This window comes from Lycorma delicatula, chromosome 3 (genome assembly GCF_047948215.1).
Source record: "Lycorma delicatula isolate Av1 chromosome 3, ASM4794821v1, whole genome shotgun sequence".
NCBI classification, from domain to species: Eukaryota; Metazoa; Arthropoda; class Insecta; order Hemiptera; family Fulgoridae; genus Lycorma; species Lycorma delicatula.
In genome coordinates this window covers 40787605-40810348 of record NC_134457.1, presented here as the reverse complement: position 1 = coordinate 40810348, position 22744 = coordinate 40787605, and the positions used below count along the sequence as shown (strand labels likewise).

Below are 22744 nucleotides of genomic sequence, written 5' to 3'. Positions count from 1 at the left end.
AAATCGATTCCTGAAAAAGAATTGTTTATCCCATCGCTACTGGTAGGACAACAGTAATTAAAGTCGATAGTGGGAGCAACAGCGCTCTTGTTCACTATGATGAACTATCGACCATTTGACTATCGACTTTAATTTTAGTTTCGATATTTTATAACTGGTGTAATCGTTTCATCTTTAAGTTATATTTTGTAATTCATATTAATCGAATTGTATACCGGTCGATTACGTTGGTAACGTATACTTAATTGTGCATAGCTGTTTCAATTGTAATCTTGGGAGAATTGAACTCTACTTGTATGATAACCTACTTGAGTACTTTAGTTATCATTAATTACTGTCAGCTTATAAAAAAAAATTGATTTAAAGTCCTTATTTTCAGAATGAGGAACAAAGTGACTGAAAAACCGAAATTCGGATGGACTGTCAAAATGAATCACATATTTCCAAACAAAACTAGCCAGAAGATTCCAGTGAAATTTCATCAGATGTTACCATTTATTCCTTTATTTCTCAGGTATGCATTAATCGTTTTTTTACCTTTATAACATAATTCTGGAGGATGAAAATTGTTGAATTGACAGGACAAATTACATTTTGATGATTATATGTCATGCAGAAGTACAAATATTTTAGTACTTGTGAACATAAATGCACAAGTAATTCGGTGATTGTATCGGCAAGTTTATTTCATTTTTATTTTAAAATTATTTCTAGCATAGTAATTATAATTATCTAGCATATAATGACTGGTTAGTCAAAACACATTTGCAGTAATTCTACATTCTCTGGCATTCACTGGAATGTGTATCAGTTGATGTGATTATATTTTGAAAAGGAAAGGAACAAGCAATTACCCTTTGCCTCCTAACATCCCTATTTGCTGTCCAGACTGTGTTTATAGTTGCTTACTTACTACATTGGAGTAGTCAAACCAACCTTTGTGGTCCAAAATTAAAGTTAATAAAACTTTAAGTAAAATGCTGCATAATAAAAAAAATAAAAACTTTAAATAAAATAATAAAAGCACAAAAACAGTTTAAAAAAGATTTTTATATAAATTACAAAGATAATAAATTAAAGCAAATCATTAAAAACTATGAGTATAAAAAGTTACATTTTTTAAATTAAACAATATGGAATAATTTCAGTGAAAATCATTTAATTATTGTATAAAAATTAAAGATTTCATTATATTTACTAAAGAGCATGATAATATAAAGAAAGGTTTTTCTTAAAAATTATTAACACTCCACTTTCAAATTAATGTTACTCTTTGAAGAACTCGGATTTAAATAGTAATCTTTGGTGTAGTTAACACTTTAAACCTTGGGCTTTTCATGACATGGTGGTCCATGGTAACTGGTGAATTTAGAGTGGTTTAAAAAAAAATTCTACGTAATAATTCTAAAATTTCCTTATTAGAGTTTTATCACCTGAAAGAAAGAAAAAGATATGCAAATTTGTTGTAAAAAAAGACAATTGTGATTTCCCAGAGTTTGTCATGTTGAAATTTCCCTTTCAAATGCGGAAAATAGTAGCTGCAACGCAAGCACTTAGTATTTTTGTAATTATTATATATATTTTAAGTTATTTATATTGCATATAATGTATTTTTAGAAACATACTTTTTCAATATAATATAAATTCATTTAGAGATATGATTTTGGAGCAAAACATTATATCACTTGAAAGAAAAACTTTTTTTTTAATAAAATACAGCACAAAACCACGGGCTGTCTGATGTTTTATTCCAGTGAACACTTCTGTTTCACACATTTCTGATTATTTACACTTGAGAACTAGATGTAGATAGGAACATTATTATTCTAAGAAACTATTTTACAACAAAAAAAATAATTATTATAGTTATTACAATGTTATGAGAGTATAACATAGCCAACAACAGAAGCTGATGAAGTTGAAGGTAGATCTAAATTTAATTCAGTACAAATAAAATTGTCAGCAAAAGTGTTAGGAATTTCAGAAGAAAAAACTGAGAGGAGTAATAATAGCAATAGTAGGCCTAGAAGAAGAATCATTAGAAATAATATCACTTCCCGAAGGTTCAGTTGCAGAAACAACTATTTTTATTTTTGAACATTGGTGGTCATAATAATTATCATCCAATGAATACAAATTACAATCAGAAATAACAGTCATACATTGGGTCCCTTTCCTCATCATCTAGTTCCCCTTCAGAATTATTATCAAAACATAATTCACTAATTTGTTCGTGTTCAATAGACACAACCTTAATTTCTTTGTCAGAATCAGAATTTTCTCCATCGTTATCATCCAAGATATCGTCCACCAATTTGACTAATTTAGGGTCATAAATATCGCTCATTTTGCTAATTTTTAAACAATAATAACAAAAAGACATGTGTCAATAAAATAAACGTGGAAAATAAATCAACAACATGCATGTAAACAATTTATTTCACAAATATCATCTACACAAATATCTCACTTAAAATAACACAGTTCAAAAATTGCCCAATAGATAGCAAAAACAACTTGAAGTCAGTATGAAACACTGTGATTAATGAATGATATATAATTTTAAACAAAAGGACCACGTATACTCGTCCATTGTTCGACTGAGCAAAGATGGTTGGATGAGTTATACTCGTTGATCGTATACAATTTGTTTACTGTATCTGTAACGCTACTGAATATGTTCCTGTTAATTAGTTGCAAAAGTCATAAGTCCATCAATTAATAGATGAATTTGGAACAAAAATTCTATTAATTTGAAAGCAAGTTGTTAAAGTTAAAAAAAAATTAAGTAATTATTTTGTATAAATTGTCCTGCAGTAATATTAGTGCATTTACTCAGCAAATTACCATTATGGATGCATTCTCCAATATTCTTGGATCTTTTTTTATTTCTTCATTGACAAAATGATTCTTTGTAAAACGAATTTTACAAAAAAAATAGACAAAATTTTGTCACAATAACTTGTAAAAATTAATTCACATCTGTAATTTTTTAGCTCTATACAATGCCCTTGTCAAAAAGTAATATAATTGAAAGAAGGAATCTGCTTCACATAAGCATCATAATTCTCTTAGGATAACAATATCTGTTGCTTTCATCATCAAATTTGGTGTTCTGCCTGGTGGCAGGTCCCTTACACCATTGCTGTCTATCCATTTCTGTCCCAAGCATTCTCCTTCATCCCCTTGTAGTTTCTAATCTTCACCCCATCTATTAACTTCATCCTTCTTCTTTGTTGCTTTCTTTCTCCTTATACTGACCCTTCTGATACAGTTGTCAAAATTCCACTTCCTGTAACCACATACCTTAACCAGTTCTCTTTTCTTTTGTGTATTTCTTGCACGAGTGCTCTTTCTTCTTTAATCCTGTTTGTCACTTCCTCATTCCTCACTTTATCTAATGTTATTTTCTCTATCCTTCTCCGTATCTACATCTCAAAATCCTTAGTCCAGTTCCTCACCATCCACACTTTAATTCCATTCAACAAGACAATCCATACATAGAAGTTGGCTAATCTTTTCCTTAGCTCTAAGTCCAGACTTTTAATGCACAGTTATTTCCTCATCTTACTTAAGGCTTCTTATGCCATTGCTATCCTTCCTTTTATTTCCATTGTGCTCTTTCAGTCCTCTGTCACCATTGTCCGCCAAATATTAATTTTTTGTTTTTTCTATTCTTCTTCACTTGACCTTACCATTGAATTTCTTAGTTGTTTATTTCCATTTTTTTAGTTTTTCCTGTATTTATTTTCTTCATGTATTCTTTCATTCATTTCTCCATGATTGTTAACAATTTGAATTACTTAGTTTTTTACCTCCATTTCTTTAGTTTTTCCTATATTTATTTTCTTTCTATATTTTTTTATTCCTTCTTCTATGGTTGTTAACAATCTTTGAAACATGCATGTGCATTCGCTAGAATAACCATATCGTCAGCAAACCTTATGCATGTTATTTTCATCTTCCTATTCTTATTCTTTCCTCTCTTTGGATTGTTCTTCTTTATTGTTTTCTTCGTGTTTAAATCTTTCAGAACTGTCAGTTTGAAATCATGGTATGTAGCCAATTCTGAAATCATGATCTATTTCTCTTTCCTTCTCTAGTATTCTATCACATAATTTTTCCCTTGTGTCAAATCCTTTTATGAGCTCCTGCCACTTGTAATCTATTTGATCTGTTTATAACAAAAGTTTTTCCTTTGGCACTGCTGATTCTGATGTATTTTGGCTTCATTTTTCCAAAGTTTTTCCTTGTTTTTCTGTATGTTACATATACTTTTATAGAAATAATATTTTTCTTTACCTCAGGACATTTCTTCTTTAACTAGCCTCTTTCCTTTGGCATTTTTCATGTGCAGAAAAATTCATCTAACATTAAGATGTAATTAGGTGTCAGGCTATTGTTTCTGGAGTTAATAAATAAATAATTATTTTAGTTTACTAACAAAAAAAATTCATCTTCACAACAGCAAACTTAACCAACAAAATTAATAGAACTACTCAGTAAATTTTATACATTGTTGTATATTAAAAAAATAATTTGTATTTGTTTTTAATCAGTTCTAACAATTTATAATAATGAACTGAATCTCCAGCTTCTGTGAATGACAGAATTTAGGAATATAGGAAAAAATGATGTCATATACAATGTATGGATCCATAAACAATTTTCCATCTGATTGATTTCTTCCCTATAGGTAAAAGAATTTTGAGATGGCCGAGGAAGTGATGGAAGGACCAGCTTTTATGAAAGAATAATGGTAGTAGGGGTATGCTTTATATTTGTTAAGACAAAGATGAAGAAGAAATATTTATTTGTGTGGCTTTTTAAAGTTTAATAATAATTATCAAATAATGCTAACTTACTACCACCTATCTCATTATTATTCTAATTTTTTTCATATTTTTAACCATAAGTGTCAATAGTTTCTCTTGAAATTGGACAATAACCATTTTTACTGAATTTTTATTCTTAATCAGGAGTTACTCACATGTTTAATCACATGTGATTAAATTAAACATTTTTTCATATATTGCCTTTAAAAAATGGCTGTGTATTTTGAGAACTTTTCTGTGTTCACCAGTATAAAGAGCTCTACACTTTACTGAGTTTTCTAAATTTCTTTAGCTATTTTCTAAATTTCTTCACATCCAAACCATGAATTTCTAAACTGAAATTGTATTAGGTTGTTTATTTAATTTCACCCTTTTTTATTATTTTTAAAAAAGGTTTATTATGATTACCCAACCTATTTCAACTTTTTACCATTTGAAGAACTTCCTTTGATAATACATTACACTAGTAATTATCATTTTTTTTGGACATATTCATGGCTGTCTAACAAGAAATGAATTTCTTTGCTGTATAAATAATTTTATTTTATTGTTATTATCAAGTTATGATAATAATGTCATTGTTTAAATAATGTACAAATATTCAGAATGACAAAGATTCGATATTTTCTGTATACTATGTTACTTCTGTACATTTATTGTTCACTATTTTTCTTTTGGTTTTGCTGCATTGCTATCTCAGCACTGTTTGGTAGTTATCAGTATATGCACATGTTAATCCAACATGAATTTTATTCGGTTAATTAACAAATGAAAGATGAAAATGATGCGATCAAATTCTTACAACGGTGGTGTAATATTTTAAAATAATTCTAGGAGATGCATTCATGGCCACGATATGATTTTACAAACTTCATTGTGTTATCAATGAACGTATATGAAATATGGATGTAATGAATTTAAGCAATTAAGGCAGGATATCTTACTGGAATAAAATTGTCATTCTGTAAAATGGCGTTTTTTTGAAAGACCTATTTAGTGGTAAATTTTGTTGAACTGAGCTACACAAATTAATAAGACTAGACAAATAGACTAGACAAATTATATTTTATTTCTATGTATTTATTAATACAAGAGAGTATATAATATTAAAAAAAATTCAATTTTTTTATCTAATGAAACAATATATTTAATTTTTTTCATTACCTTTACTTACAAAATATTATTGACAAGTTGCAAAATACCATGCCTTTCTTTTTTACTGGGCATATGACTTGCCTCTATATTGTTTTTGAAAGATCCAGACCAAATGTAATTAGAATTGGTCAAATTATAACATTTCACTTGAACCAATTCATCGAACAGAAATTTGTTAAACATTATACAATTTGCTGATATTTTAATTTGGAAAGTTAATGTGCTAGTGTAAGTAAATTTATAAAAATAGGTTTATTAATATTCTGTATTAAATTATTTATTGAAGTAACATAAAAAAAATTAAGTATAAAAAAAAACACTTAGTACCCTTAAACTTCACTATTAATAAATAAATTATGTATTGTATTCAAGAAAGACCAGAAAATACACAGCTATAGCCAGCTACATAATTGTTTTTCTCAGAAGATAATAAAAAAATTAATAGTAATATTATTACTCATATTGCCACATATAAGCTTAATGCTTATGAGAATGCGATATAAAAGTAATTGTATGGATTTAGGTTATATTAAAATATATATACAAATTTGACCGATAAATTTTCATTTTTTAACAGATACATTGTGTACTATATTTGGAAACTTATAAAAGGCCAGACTATTATAATGGATTTTTTGAAGACTTTAGATGCAAAACAGATAAGTGGTAAGTTGCTGAGTTTATATTTACTTATTTAGCTTATAAATTTTAGCCTATATAGCTTATAAATTTTATTCTTTTATTATGAGATGTGTATATGTTTATATATATATGTGTACAAATATACACTCATTCCTTTTCTATAGATATCAGTTATCTTAACCTTGAGTTATAGTCCAGAAATAATTGGAAAAATTTAATCATATATAATTACAAAGAGTGACTGAAATGTAATGTAGAGTCACTCTTGACTTGCAAATGAAAAGAGACAGTCAAACTAAACAATTATGGCATAAAAGTACATTTTATTTCGTATAAAAACTTATACATTTTTCCACATAGTCATCATTTACTGCAATCTACACATTATTTACAATGTTGAATCAGTTTTCTCTGTCCATCACTGAAGAATTTTCTGGTAGTCTTTCCTTGATCCATGACCTCTCTGTATCCTTCAGTTTATCTGTGGTGAAATTAATACCCTTAATATTCTTCTAATTGTGAAAATAATTTGTTGATTTCAAAGCAGTGAAAATCGCTGGGCTCCAAATCTAATGAGTATGGAAGGTTTGGTATAGGTTCATTGTTGTATGTTCATTTCTTTTAGTTTATATGGCACCTGCAGTTTACAGATTTTATGATAGCTCAATTGTACAGTAATATATCTACTCTTTCTTTTGATATGCATATTTGAGTGGTGATGCATTATTGTAGAATGTGATGGTCATTTTGGATCTATCCATTCACTTCTTTCTTGGTACTTCTCTTCAGTTACAGAAATTGGTCGACCACTACAAGGCTCATCCTCAAAATTTATTTTTTCCAGCTTCTGATGCACAAAATTAAAATTTTACTCACAATACTTCAATCAACAATACTTCAACCTTAAATGACTTTTAGATGATGATGAGTGTCAGTAGCATTTTTCTGATGTTGAAAATGTTTTCCGATGTTAAAAAAATCATTGCGTGTTGTTTTAAACACTGACATAGCAGGCTTGCTCAACTCCATAACAATGGCGACAAACAGAAAACAAAAGGGCATGGCTCAACAAGTTTTTGAACGTTAGTAGTAGGGGAATGAAACTAAAAGATGGCAGGACCATCTTTTAGTTGTGCAAATGTGCAACATTTTGTTACATTCTCATGTTATGTTACATTTCAGCAGTCCCTTGCATATTTACATCATTTCATTAGAAATGGTTCAGCTATTATTTAATCATATAATAACATACATAACATGCACCCACTTGTAGTATACATTGCAATTAATAAAATTAAAATGCACTGATGTATGTTAAATATAAACAAAGAGGAAGGAAATGGAAACATTACTGAAGTGGTTTTCACACTTCAGTTAGTATACTACCAAATAAAATTCCCACTGCACCAACACAGCAAACTACCAATATCCTTATGAAGAGATCTATTAAAAAATTGTCACCTGGTATGGTATATCCGGCCTCCTAGGCTTCCCCACCTCAATTCAAGGTTTCTTTAAGGATATGCAGGTTGATGCTGCTTGAAAAAGCAAAGGACTTCCTGAAAGTAATCAATACGAAAACAAAAAACTGGATAGTGTTTGACAAATAATCTGCATACAATTTTTTTTTATATAACAGGAAAAGAGTATTTTTATAAAAACAAATATTATTCACTAGAATGCTTGTGATCTCCATTCTCGTCGTGAGGATATTAAAATTTTTCTAAAGGAAGAAAACCCTAAACTAAACAAATAAAAACTGTGTCTGCAGGAGACTCACCTGTGTCCCCAGGATGATGTGTCTATTTGCGGTTATATCTGAGAAAGATGCGACCACTAAACTGAGGGCAGAGGATTTGAAGGTGTGGCTGTTTTTCTGATGGAAATCATGTTAGCCACTAGTATTCTGCTAACAGCATACATCCTTGCAGTCTCAGTGAAGATATTGGTGCCATTTAAACTGAATATCTGCATCTTCTACCAAATTGCGATATCACTGAATATGTTCTGTCCAGTCTCCTATCAGTGATTCCTATTCATGGGGCTTATCATCATGTTCTTCCCAAGGCATTATAGTTGATCAGTTAACGCAGATCTTATATCTCTGCTTATTAAATGTGGATCATATATGTTTATGTCATCTTCATCAGTTACATTTTCCTGCATCGATCTGTCTTTCTTTGCATTTAGCATCCGTACTCCCACACGCATCTCAGTGTGCTTCCAAAAACTTCTTTGAAAGCAATCACAGACCGGTTATCTCAATCGGTAATAATGATTTGCCTCAGAATCAGCCATGCAGATGGGTGGCTTAGAAAGCAGACTGGGTGGGATGTAAGGATTCCTTTGGCCAATATGGCAAGAGTGGTAGCATAATCTACCAACTTGCCAAGTGTACACAATACTTGATATTCGATACTGCAAATGAATTTATCTATTTAGCATCTGGAAAGCTGAAATGGCCTGCTATTCCTTGGTGGGATGAAGACTGCAGGTGTGCACTTAGGGATTGTCACAGGGCTTTATAAAAAATTTCAATTGAATAGCTATTACTGAATTGCTTCCGCAATGCAAGGGCTGTTTGTCACCGTGCCAGTTGATGTGGCAAACATGTTTGGAAATTCATTTAGGTTAGTTTCAATTATATCATTGTACTATCGTATGTTTATGAGATGCAAGTTGTATGTAGAGAATATCCTGTTTGTGATTGTAAACTCATTAAATGAGTTAAACATACCTTTTTCTTTTGATGAGAAAGGTATGCCTTGAATAATTCCCATGAAACTTCCCCTGGAAATGATAATATCAGGCTCAGTATGTTATCACACTGTCACACTGTTCTATCACCGTCACACCGTACAACATCTTTCAGTAGCTATAATAAAATATATTCTGATCTGGTTTTTCCAGGTTATTGGTTAGAAGCATTGGTAATTCCTGTACTGAAACCTGGTAAAGATAAATCATGTCCTTCAAGTTGTAGTCTTATTTCCTTAACCAGCAAGGTAGATTGTTGATCGTGCAATTACTCTTGAATCTGTCATTCAAGATGCCTACCTACTTTGCTAATGCCTCATTGCTGTATTTTTCTGTATGGAGAATGCATACGACATGGTTTGGAGGCGATCCTCCTAAATAAACTGCATGAATAGAATATATAAAGGAATCTCCTTGCATTTATCTGGGGTTTCCTCAGTAGTTGGTTGTTTAAAGTTTGATTTGGTACAACAGTATCCGAGAATTTTACAATAGAAAACAGATTAACACAGGCAGTATTAAGTGTTGCCTTGTTTGCTGTAGCTATAAATACTGTAAGAACCTGTTTGTGGAAACCTGTTTTGTGTACATTACTCATAAATGATTTTTCAATTTATGTTCCTTTTAGAACTTTAGCTATTGCAGAGAGGCTGCTCCAAAACACAATTACCCATCTAGAATCATGTAAAACAACTGGATTCACATTTTCTCTGGAGAAAACGAAATGCATTTGTTTTTCGTGGTTGAGGGAACATATTGATCCTCAACTGTTTTTACGTGGTGAATGAGTTGAACCATGCATGCAGGTTTGATTTTTGGGATTGTGGTTTGACCAACAATTAACCTGACTAACACATTTAAAGGCGCTGAAGTTAAAATGTCTGCAAATGCTAGACATGCTGAGAGTTCTATCTAATACTCATTGGGAAGCTAATCGAGTATGCATGTTGCACTTCCACTTAGCTCTGATCTGTTCCCGCTTAGACTATGGCTGTGTGGCTTATTTGTTCGCATGGGCTATCTATCTATTGCTACAGGTGTATTTTTCCTAAGCCCTGTGGTAAGTTTACTAGTGGACAGGGTGAGCTATCTCTTTGGAATAGACAAAACCAAATGATCTGCCCCTATGTAGCTCACATTAAAGGGCAACCAGATTATCCTACCTTTGATGCAGTGTTCTTCAACCTTAATTGATATGAGGAATGGCCAAGATCTACTGCTTCACTAGGCATCAGGGCTCAGCGCCTTTTCTTAACTCTAAATGTAATATTATCACCAGCTCTTACTGTTGCTCTATGCTATTACACCTTTATAGGCATTCTCTCTTGTAAATTATTGTTTTAGTCTTTATCCATACCATAAAAAGAATACAGATCCAATTATATTACGACAAAAATTTTGTAATATCATAAGTAGCGTGAATCCTGATGCTATAGTTTATACAGATGGCTCTATAAACGTTAATTCTGTAAGTTGTGCTTTTGTGATGGCAACAGAACATACATGTTTGGCATCGTTAGTGTTTTCGTTGTGGAGCTGTATACTATTAATAAGGCCTTAAATATAATTAGCTCAATATTTTGATGAATTTTCCATAGATGATGTTGTTTACGAGCCATAGCTACATATAGAACCATCTAAAGTGGCGGCTGAAGTTTTGGCGGGTGCAATGCTGATTGACTTAGTTATATGGCAGAGGAGAAGACTTTGGGAGCAAAGGTCTTTACCACATGGAGACAGGAAGCACATATCATCCAGATAGGAAAAGAATTAATGGAGGTCTGGCAGGAGTGGTGGGACCAAGGTACTAAAGGTCGGTGGACCTACCACCTCATTAACAACATCAGGAGTTGGTGTTGGAGGATCCATGGCTCGCTGGGATGCAGCTTAATGCAGTTCCTGGCAGGTCATGGTGGTTACAAGGCATATCTGTACAAATATGCCCTGAACCACATGGATTACTGCCCTGACTTCTACAAGGAGAAGACCTCCTTTCATGTACACTTCTGCTGCCCACGTTTTGATGAGGGGGAGATGGTAGACATGGGTTTGGAAGATATATTCCATCCGGAGGATACACAATGTATAATGCTGAAAGGTGTTAAGGAATGGAGAGCAGTTGAAAACCATTAAGAAAGAAGAAAGTAATGGATAAATTACATATGTATGAGGAGACCTGCCAGAGAACGAGACATTGGAGAGTGCCAGGGTGGACAGGTCTGCATCTGAGTACTTAGATGGCCGCTTAACATGTAGGGATTGTCTCTGCACAATGATGTTGCGAACACTTTGCATACTGACATCTGATGGCGTGATACTTCCCCCTTTCAGATGCAATGCTCCATGAGTGGTCTCAGAAAGGGAGAGGGGAAAAATATTTTGACATACTTGTCTGCTCAGATTCCATGAGTGCATTACAGGCAATTAGTGACATGTACTCCAGACACCATATTGTCTGTGAGATTCAGTGTGTTGTTTCTCAAATGACTCAACATAACACAACTGTAAGCATCTGATGAATTCTCAGCCATATTGGAATTTCAGGACATGAATGCACTAATAGTGCAGCAAAAGAGGCTTATTTCTAGTCTCTGTTTACTAATCGTATTGATTCTGATGATCTTGTTTGTTTTCGGAAAAGGATGATCAGTGATCAGTGGCAAAGTGAATGGAATGCTACCATCACCAATAAAATTTGTCCTCTTAAGAATACTGTATCTCTGTGGAGCTTCTCATGTAGGAATAACTGTCAAGAGGAGGTTATTATTTGCCATTTGCAAACAGGGCACACTAGGCTCATTCACGGATATCTCAGGAGAAAGACAGATGCACCTATTTGTGTTTGCTGCAACTGTCTACTAACTGTACACCATATTTTTGAATATTGTGTCTGTTATTTGAGATTGTTTTGAAAGTTTAAACTAGGGGCTAATTTTCCAAGTATTTTAGGAATCAATGAGATGATATTATTGAATGTACAATTTCTCAAGGCCGTTTGTTTATATTCAAATATTTGATTTCTATCGTTTTTTTCAGCTATTTATACCATTTGGCATATGGCAGATGGTAATTTTATTATATTAATTTAGATTATTCATGTAATATTTCTTTGTGGTTTTATTTTGATTTTAGCATACATCATGGGTTTTTGTTACTGCGTTTTAGTTTTTAAATTCATTTTTAATTGTTAATTTTTAATATTTATTTATTTACTATATAAATATTGTGTTCGGGCATTAATGATGACACTTTGTTGTACGCCCAGGAAAAAATCTAGATCTCTTGTACAGCTTTATACACATTGTTGGGATTTATAGGAAACTGTAATCCCTTGTTCATATAGTGAGTGCATGTGTAGTTTGATTCATCTTTGGCTCATATTGCAAGATTTTTAGTGAGTACACATATAGTTGGATTCATCCTTGGATCGCATGTCGAAATTTTGTTTATCCTCTCTTCCTTTCTCCATGGCCAAGTGCTGTTCATGTTGGATCAACTGTCCTGATTCTACTTGATAGCCAACTGGATAGTCACTTTTTTAGTGAACCGTAATAGGGTAGAGATTCTGCTTGCCTGTGGAATTATGTAGGCACTTCATTTCCGATCCAGGAGGTTGAACAGAAAGCCAATAATGGCTGAGGTATCTTCTGGATAAAGCCAGACCTCTTGTTCCAGATCCTTATTAATCAGTCCTTTGATCATGGATTGTCTGAATTGAATTCATTATGGGTTTAGCTTTATACAATGTATTAAATGTCTGTAGCTGACTAATTATTAATAGATAAAATCATTAGATTATATTATGAGTAAAATTTTGTATTTTCTTTAACAGGTGTCCCTTTGGGTGGGATTGGAGGGGGAATAATAGGAAGAGGTTGGAAAGGTGAATTTTGCAATTATAGTATGAGGCCAGGTATGTATGAATACACAGACATACCTGCAAATCAGTTCATAGTCACCATTCGTGATAAAACTGGGAAGACTTTATATCAAAAAGTATTATCTCCTAACAGGTATTACTTTTTTATTCGAATGAAAAATAAACTTAACTTTTAGATTTATGGTTAAATTTATGTTTAAACAAATGGGTAAATTTATGTTAATCCATTCATGATTTTACTGTAGAGATTAGTGATCTTGGAAATTCAATTAAGTCACTTTTATGATATCTTTGTTTTCATAAAATGAGCACTAAGATTTAAAATCCCGTGATATGTGAAGTGAGAGTTATTGTTTGATTTCTTAGTACTTTCGTTACTTGCTACCTCTTTATCATAATATCCATTCCTGATGCATCCTGATATTTATTTATTTTTTTGTTAATCTGGTGTCTATTATAATTTTAGGCTTGCAAGTATGATTAGTAGCATAATCCGCATTTTAAACTTAGTACCATTTAACTTGGCAGATGACTTTGCCGAGTTACTATCATAAAAGAAAGTCCTAGAGAGTATTTAATTATACCATTAGAATCAACAATCTTTTCTGAGTAAAATGTATAAAACACTACTTTGTGTCATTTTCTGTTTCTTTTTTATGGGTAAAAAATAGAAAATAAATTATGATTTTACAGATTTTCAGAAAAGTAAGATCTATACAAGTATAAAAAAAATTGAAATTATAAAAATTTTATATTATAACATGCTGTTCATTCAATCTTTATTTATCACTCTGCCAAATACCAGTTCGATTAACACAATTTTAAAAACACCCATATATTGTGTTTTAGAAAGAAGTCCATTCTATGATAAGTTTACATTAAACTACATACATTTGGTTGCAGTGCATCATGAAGGTGCAATTTGTTATTGTTAGCGTGTCTGTAGATTTGTCACAGTATAGTGTTAAGTTGAAACTGTGTACAGGATCAAGAGAATTTTCATCCAGATGCCTTTTTAATTCATGAAATAGTTTCAGATTCATTATGCATTTCCATAATTTTAGTTTGATATCAAATTGTCAGTCATATTCTTGTTGTACTGTTGATTCCAATGATACCAAATTAATCACAATATGTTGTGTTAGTTTCCAGAGTGTGGAAAAAAGTCATGGTCATTTTAAAAATTGTTTTAAAGATAGAACTTGTTTAAAACTTGTGGTGATTATTATTTGAGGTAGATGAACAACAAAATAGAATATACATTTTTAATGCTCTCAGTTATTTTTTTATAGTTGTATTAAATCTTATTTTCTGAAAAAATCTCTTGAAAAATATATTTTTCTATTTCAGACCAATTAAAAGAAAATAAGATGACACAAATGGTGTTTTACTGAAAAAAAATTGTTAAATTTAATGGTATAATTGATTTCTTATATAATTATATTTTTTTTGGCAAAACAGTAACATGGCAAAGTTATTTGTCAAGTTATGTAGTGCTTAGGAATTTATGTAATTTTAAAGTAGGTAGCACAGGGCATGCTATGTCTATTGGATTCTGCCTTCCATTCGGATCAATAGGACTCAAATTATTCAAATGCTGACAGTTCATTAGTGGTCATAGCTTATAGACTGGGAAACAAATATCAGGGCATTAATTGTAAATATTATTCATCAGATTATCATAGTGGTTGAGTGATAATCTTTATCAGATTATCACTCAACCACTACATAATCCTTGCGATGAGATCACTAATTGGTATGGCAGCAGAGCAACTGGTTCTCAAATAGACTACTCCAGATTTCCATGTTTGTTAGTTAATGAACATACTCCTTTACAGCAATATTACGTGCAACATTATTATGACACAGATGAGGATACATTACCAAAAGTAATGAAATATATGCAGGTATCTCCACTAAATAATAATAATACACCTATGCCATTAGCAGAGGCGGATTTACAAATGTGTCACCCATAGGCTGAAAGACTAGTCGGTGCTGCCACCGCGCTCTGCCGCCAAGCCACCACTGTGCGACCCATACCGCCTTCAAAAATTTGCCACTGTAGGCTGTAGCCTAACTAGCCTATTTAGAAATCTGCCACTGGCCGTTAGTATTTGACTACACAGGTGTGTGTTAAAACCTATTAAACCATTCCTGCCATTAAAAAAACCTTTGTATATCTTTACCTTTTATCTTTTACCTTTTTAGTAAAAACCTTTTTATATCTCAATTATAATTTGAAGCTAGTATAAAAACTGGAATTAAATTAACTACTCTTAGGTAGGTGCATGCAGCACAGATGACCAACTGTAGTGTATGAAGTTATATAGCACAGGGTGGATTGATGTCTCGTAGATTGTATGAATACAAAGGAAACCTTTTACCACCTATTATGTGTATGGGAGTACTGCAACATAACAGTTATGTTAATGACATGAATGATTCTCACCTGCAATTGTCTATATGGAAAATTCATATGGAAATGGAAACAAAGTATGGCTTTGATTTATTTTATAATAATAATAATAATAATAATTACAGACCAACATAAGGATGATGTTTGGATGAAAGTTCATTTATTATAACACCATTTGTTATGACTAGTGCTTTTGGTTTCAAGTCTAAATTCAATGGTGATAATCTTATAACAGAAGATTTAAAATTAACCCTGACTAGAGCAGTGCCAGTACAAGTTGTATATTGCAGACCTTTGACTTTACACATAAACAGAATAATAAATATAGATTGAATTATTTATTGAAAAGTGAGTTCCAATTATCTGCCAAAGTCAAAAGTCATCTAAAAATAATATATAAAGACAATAAAGTGAATTGTGATGTAATTTTAAAATCAATGAATAGTATTTTAGATATGAAAAAATTAGCTCATATCTACCTATAAAACATAAAATTTTTATTTAATTTCTTTATTACGTAAATAATTTAGGCTAAAGGTTTTTGTAAAATAAAAGGAATATGTACTTGTAAGTATACCTTTATTAAATCAACTTTTCTTACATAAATTCAACTGGGATTTAGCTGCCAGGCCTCCAGCGCCTACAAGACTGCCAATTCCCATTCCAGTAGAAATTCCCAAAAAAAGTGCCACTGAGCTGGATATTTACCCAGATCTTGCCCAAACAAAGATCTAGCCTCACACCTCACAGCCCATGCACATCTCCTATTGGAAAATGGAAGCATAAGGGCCTGTGTATAATTTTAAAGATAAATGGATTACATTTTGTTTTAAGTAAGAATACTTTTTACTGTGAGTCTAAAGTACTGTTTATTTTAATTAGATTAAGATAATGAAGTAGAAATCGTACTTTGCACCTCTGTAACAAAATAAACATGCTAGGTAGGTAGTGTTTGAGTGGAGAAGAGTTGTAAATGAGGTAATGAAGTGTCTTGTTTGCTCCAGAACCCATGCTTGTAGGTCTGTACAAGTGGTTCTGTACATGTTACAGAGGTGGCAGCAGTCAATATGCTAATGCAAAAAATGGGTGTATGAGTTTCATTGATAAGTTACAGATGTTTATAATGTTGTGAAAGAACTAAGTGTTACAATGGTGTAAAATTGTAACACAATTAGTGAATGCAGAGAGGAAAAACGTCCATGATATTAAATGAACTAGGCCTCTAGCTGTTAGTTCCTACATTTATTGATGATATTGTCACCAAACATTAAAATCTATGTGAGGTGAGATCTGTACTAGCTTACTGATCAACACAAAGCAAGCATACAGTGTCGTGCTATTGTTTTTGGGCTAATCCAAAGAAAGCAGATGAATTTTTCTTGTTCATCAAGATAGATGATAGAATATTTGGCTTGAAAGTCAGAGACAGTCTTCTGGGGTCCTAAGGTTAATTCCTTGTTTAGTTTATGGCAGAAGGGTGAAATGAAACAATAAATTTTAACAACAATTTAAAAAAATATAAATAAGATTATTATGATTCTGGTTTGAACTTTTGTGTGGTATGATTAGAAGAAATTGTGATGAAAGCACATTCTTTCTTTTTGAGGAAGTGGGTTAAGGTGATAACGCCTTGTTTATTTTGAATTATTGCTATTGCTAAATATATTATGAATTATTGCTGTTGCTGAATATTGTGGTGGGGGAAAAAACATTTCTTTGCATTCTCCTGTTAGATGGCTTTCATTGTATAACTGGAAATATTAATCAAATCTGCCAGCACTTGTGGGCTTTTGAAAGGTGACATCCTTGATTATTATTATATTAGGTTATTTATTTAAAGACTATTGTGTCTTGTAAATTAGTGAAAAGAAAGAAAAAATTCAATTTATTTTGAATTCTTATTGCAAAAAAAGCAGATTGTTAATGGTTGATAAAAACATGTGTGATGTTTATGTACATGATTTAGTATCAGTACATGTTGCAAAAAGCTGATTCAAGCATTTTCATTTTGGAAGTTGTAATGTCTATGATTCACCTTGCTCTGGTCAGCCATAACTGACAAAATCAATGAAATCATGGAAAAATTGAAAGACCAGCACGTTAGCAGTCATAATGTCAATAACTAACTAAAAATTTAGTACAAAGCAGTTGTATATTGTTTGAAAAAGGTTGGATATAAAAAACAAACTATATTTGGATGCCATAATGAAAAATTTAATGAATCAAATTTCCATCTGCAATTCATTGCTAAAATGGAATGAAATTGAAACATTTTTGTAGCGCTTATTATAGACATTGAAAAATGCATCATTTTCAACAATAATATGTTGTAAAGATTGTGGTGAAAGTCAGATATAACTCTGCAAATGGTGGCAAAGCCAGAATTGATGTCAAGAAAATTTATGTTATATGTAATGTGTGGAGGGGAGATGGGATCAGAGGGAATTGTTCACTATGAGCTGTTGCTGCCTGGTCAAATGATAGATTCTAACCTCTTCTATGTCAACAACTGGAACGATTATGCCAAGCTATTGAGCAAAAGAGACCAGAATTCATTGGTAGGAATGGTATTGTCTTCTGTCTTGATAATGCCAGATCCCACATATCTTTGGTGACCCATTGAAAATTGAGAGAGCTTGGCTGGTAAGTTTTGATCATTCACTGTATAGTCCTGACCTTGTGCTGTTTGATTTGGTTTTTACAGAACTCTTAATGGTATAAATTTGGCTTTGAATGTGGCCACTGAAAGTCACTTATCACAGTTCTACTTAATCCAGAAAAACACTAGTTCTTCAGTGACGGAATTGTGATTTTACCTCAAAAATGAAAAAAACTGATCTATCAAAATTGTATCCTGGAATAGTTACTTTAATATTGGAGGGACAGATAGAAGGAAAATATTGTGCAGGCAGGCAATGTTTGAAATATGTAAAACAAATTGTTAGGGATGTTGAATGTAGGGGGTATACTGAAATGAAATGACTAGCACTGGATAGGGAATCTTGGAGAGCTGCATCAAACCAGTCAAATGACTGAAGATAAAAAAAAAATATATATATAAATATATAAGTATGTATATATAAAAGATTATATTGGTTATCATTGATCTTTGATTTGACTATCCTTTTTAGTATCCAGTTCAGTTCAGTTTCACTTATTTAGTTCTTAATACATCTTAATATTTAACTTCAATCTTAAGTTTCTAAATTTTCCTTACAATCACGTTTCAAAAGCTTGTTTCTTTCTAATCCTTTACTTTGCTGCTGTAAAGTATAGAGTTTAATACAGTAAAAATTCTTATATCCATACCCTAAATATTTTTTTTTGTAGTAGTAATATTTTCTTCGTCAAAGTTCTACTTATACTAGTGTCATTTTCAAGTATTTCTTACTTTATAATCCTTTATAATTTTACTTCCTGAATAGCAACATAGTTCAGTTTCTGGTATAGTATTCTACCTTAATATAATGGTTGTAATTTTTGTTTTTTGGTTTCATTAATTTTTTTTTTTATTTATTTGTAAATTGAATTTTCCTCTTATCTGTGCTTCCATTTTATCATATATACGGATAACTCCATACATATAAACATAGCAAAAGTTTGACTAATATATGATGAACTGTTAACTTATTCACTGATAATTTCCCTCTATTTGTTAAACTATGTTATGAATTGTAAAAAAAAATAGTATAAATGACATAATTTTCTTTTCTTTAATTCCCTAGTCTTTCTATCTCTTTCATTTTTTTATATGATTAGATGTATTTTTTGCTGTAAATTAGACACACAGAAGCAATCTGTGAGTATTTATATTAATAATAAAGAATTATTACACTATATTTCTTATAAATGATTTTTAGTTTCTTCTAAAACTGTCATCATCAATAGTTAACATTTTCATTTTTTTAAAAATAATTATTAATCCATTCTCTTCTTTCTTTTACTTTGTTAATATTTCTTAGTACAATTTGAAAAAAAACAGTAAAAATTTATTTGTCTTTCATCTTCTATTAACACAGCTATTTGTACAGTTTTTATTTATTTTACTTGAAATATTTCAAAACATGTTTCTTTTCTACTTCGCATTATTAAATGCTTTCTTAAATTCTAAAAATCTCATCTAATTTCTTCAATGATTTATATTTATATTTTTAGCCTAAATTCTATAATTAATTTAAAGTTCTCTTCATTTCAATTGAATTTTTTTTAAATTATTTGTTTTCTTATTATTTATAAATTACAGTTGTGCAGATTCTAGGAGCACTCATTTTGTAGAGTTTTAATGCCTTTAGTTTACTTAGACTAAAGTTTCTGGTTCCAGTTAGATTATTAATGTGGAAATTATTTGTACTGCCTCAAAATTATCCAACCAAAATTTTATATTATACATTGCATGGTTTCTGTTAGGGAAAATAAAAAATATGTTGGATTGTCCATCCTAAGTGTATTATGTTGTTATTCTTGCTTTTCATTATGTATTGTTTATATGCATCATTAATATAAGTGTACGATAAAATCTACAGGGCTGATTACTTTATCCAGTATTTGTAATAAATTTCTTAATTCTTTATATAACAACTCTTATTAAACAAATTGAATATCAATTTGTTTGGTTTAAAAAAAAATTAACAATTTTTGTCAAAGTTTTCCATGTTTCTATTTAAGTGAGTTAGATAGTAATTAAACATTTTTTGGCGATTTGTTTTACAACTAGTAAAAAATTGAGCCAATTTTTGTGGGTTACATTTGTAATTTTAATGGCTTAAAGATTAATATTTCTTATTGTTATTCATTTGCAATTTATTACTACAATATTACTTTTTTTATTATTTATTATTTTATTAACTTTGTGAATTCATTAATTTTTTCCATAAAATATTGTAAATAAGTTTTTAATTTGCCTATGCAATAGTTTATCTCACTTTCTTAATTAAGTAAGTAAATGATTAAATAAATGTTTATTTTGATTAGTATATAAAAATACATTATATAGATCATGTCAATAAGTTGAATGAAATAAAATGTTTTTTATACATTCATTGTGTTTTTTTTATGATTAATTTATCATATAAGCTTGAAGCATGTGTATGGGAATATTGCAGTTTAATAACCTTTTTATTTTATTGTAATATGTATTTGTTAGTTATATACAGTTTATTTATTAATTTTTGTTTTTTAGAGCACCAAAAAATGGGAGACTCAGCAAGTGGAGTTGGGAATTTCCTGGTGAGCAGGCAGAATATACAGCGTTATTTCCAAGATCTTGGACTGAATACAATATTCCAGAGTATAATATCAAATTAACTTGTCGTCAGGTGTCTCCTGTTATTCCTCATAATTACTTGGTTTGAAATAAAATTTATGATTTTTTTACTTTAGTTTTACATTTGTGTGAAAATGAAATAAGAAAAGAGTCCTGTTTATTTTCTTTAGAATTCATTTTTACCTTACTCTTCACCAAATGGACTGAATTTGATAATTCTCCTATTTTTTAGGTTACAGAGAATCTCCTCTGAACCCCATTGTAAGGTTCTCCATATATTTTAAGGGAAGATTATTTTTTTTAGTGAAAAAGTGTCTTGGTAGATTGATTTTTTTTTGTTTAGATATATAATATACATAATACAGTGTGTCCAATGAAGAAATGGAGAAACTTTCAGGACACATTCTATTAGTGAAAATAATAAATAAAGTTCATATAAACATAGGTCTGAAAACGCTTTGTTTTTAAGTTAGGCTAGCAAACAATTTCGCTTGGATTTTAGCTCTTCTAATAAAAAGCTCTACTGTAATTTTTGGGATCCAAATTAAGGTGTAAAGTTGGTGGTAAAAGTAAATAAAAACTTTTAAAAATTGGTTTTTTATTGAAGGAAAACAGATGAAAAATAGATAGAAAATAAATAAAGTTCATATAAACATAGGTCTGAAAACGCTTTGTTTTTAAGTTAGGCTAGCAAACAATTTCGCTTGGATTTTAGCTCTTCTAATAAAAAGCTCTACTGTAATTTTTGGGATCCAAATTAAGGTGTAAAGTTGGTGGTAAAAGTAAATAAAAACTTTTAAAAATTGGTTTTTTATTGAAGGAAAACAGATGAAAAATAGATAGAAAATCGTATTATTCTTTCTGTACCTAATAAACATTATTCTTAATATAACAAAACAGAAAAAATTAAATACATGAAGTGATAAATGGGAACAGAATAACAAACGCTCAGTTACAGTAATTGTTTGAAATTCCCTCCACAATGTAAGCAGCACTCTGCCTGACATAAAATATTTCTAGTGGCCTTTCCATATCATCTCAGAATTGTTTTGTATAAATTCAATAGCATTTCTTATTTTAATGAGTAACTCTTCTTTATTATTAACTTTTTGTTGGTATACAATTGTTTTCACATAACCCCCAAGGAAGTAATTTAGTGGCGTTAAGTCAGGTGACCGTGGTGCCCAATTGATTGGTCCATCACATCCAAACCAGTTTAAGAAATTAGCATTCAAGTGATTTTTAGCTACTAAAGAAGAACATGATATCACACCATTGCGTTGGAAAATCATTTCCAATGTAATTTGTAAAGATACACTTCCAAAAAAGCCAACAAATTATTTTTCAAGGAATGAACATATGACCTTATCTCCACCCATAAGGTTTTCATTAAAAACAAATGGTCCCAAAATTTTGTCATCGATAATGCCACACCAAACATTAATGTGAAATCTGTTGGAAACTAGTTTCTGTAGTACTGTGTGGATTGTCTTTGCTCCATAAATGACCATTTTTAGAACTGAAGACTTGTTTGTCATAAAAGTGGCTTCTTCAGTAAATAAAATTGAATTTACCTTATCAGCATTGTCTAGAAGCCAATGACACAAGTTTAACTGCTAGGGGTAATCTTGACCACAAGTTTTGAACCTTCTGCAGGTGAAAAGGGTAAAGATTTTCCTTCCGTAGGGTGCACCAAACTGTTTTTGATAAACCAGTGTGACATGAAATTCACCTTGTATTAGTGCCTGGGCTATGCTGAATCCTGCAACATTCATCATTAACACAATGATTTA

At 30.9% G+C, this 22744-nt stretch overlaps 1 protein-coding gene across 1 annotated transcript in view; it reads left to right on the top strand.

Moving 5' to 3' along the window:
- Window positions 1–220: 220 nt before the first annotated feature.
- Window positions 221–22744, top strand: part of LOC142321526 (non-lysosomal glucosylceramidase) — a 91324-nt gene continuing 68800 nt past the window's right edge. Inside the window, exons 1-4 of the mRNA XM_075359680.1 lie at window positions 221–514; window positions 6568–6656; window positions 13222–13402; window positions 20868–21033. Coding sequence (XP_075215795.1) covers window positions 381–514; window positions 6568–6656; window positions 13222–13402; window positions 20868–21033 — 570 coding nt within the window. The 5' untranslated portion in view covers window positions 221–380. The remainder of the gene's footprint in view (window positions 515–6567; window positions 6657–13221; window positions 13403–20867; window positions 21034–22744) is intronic.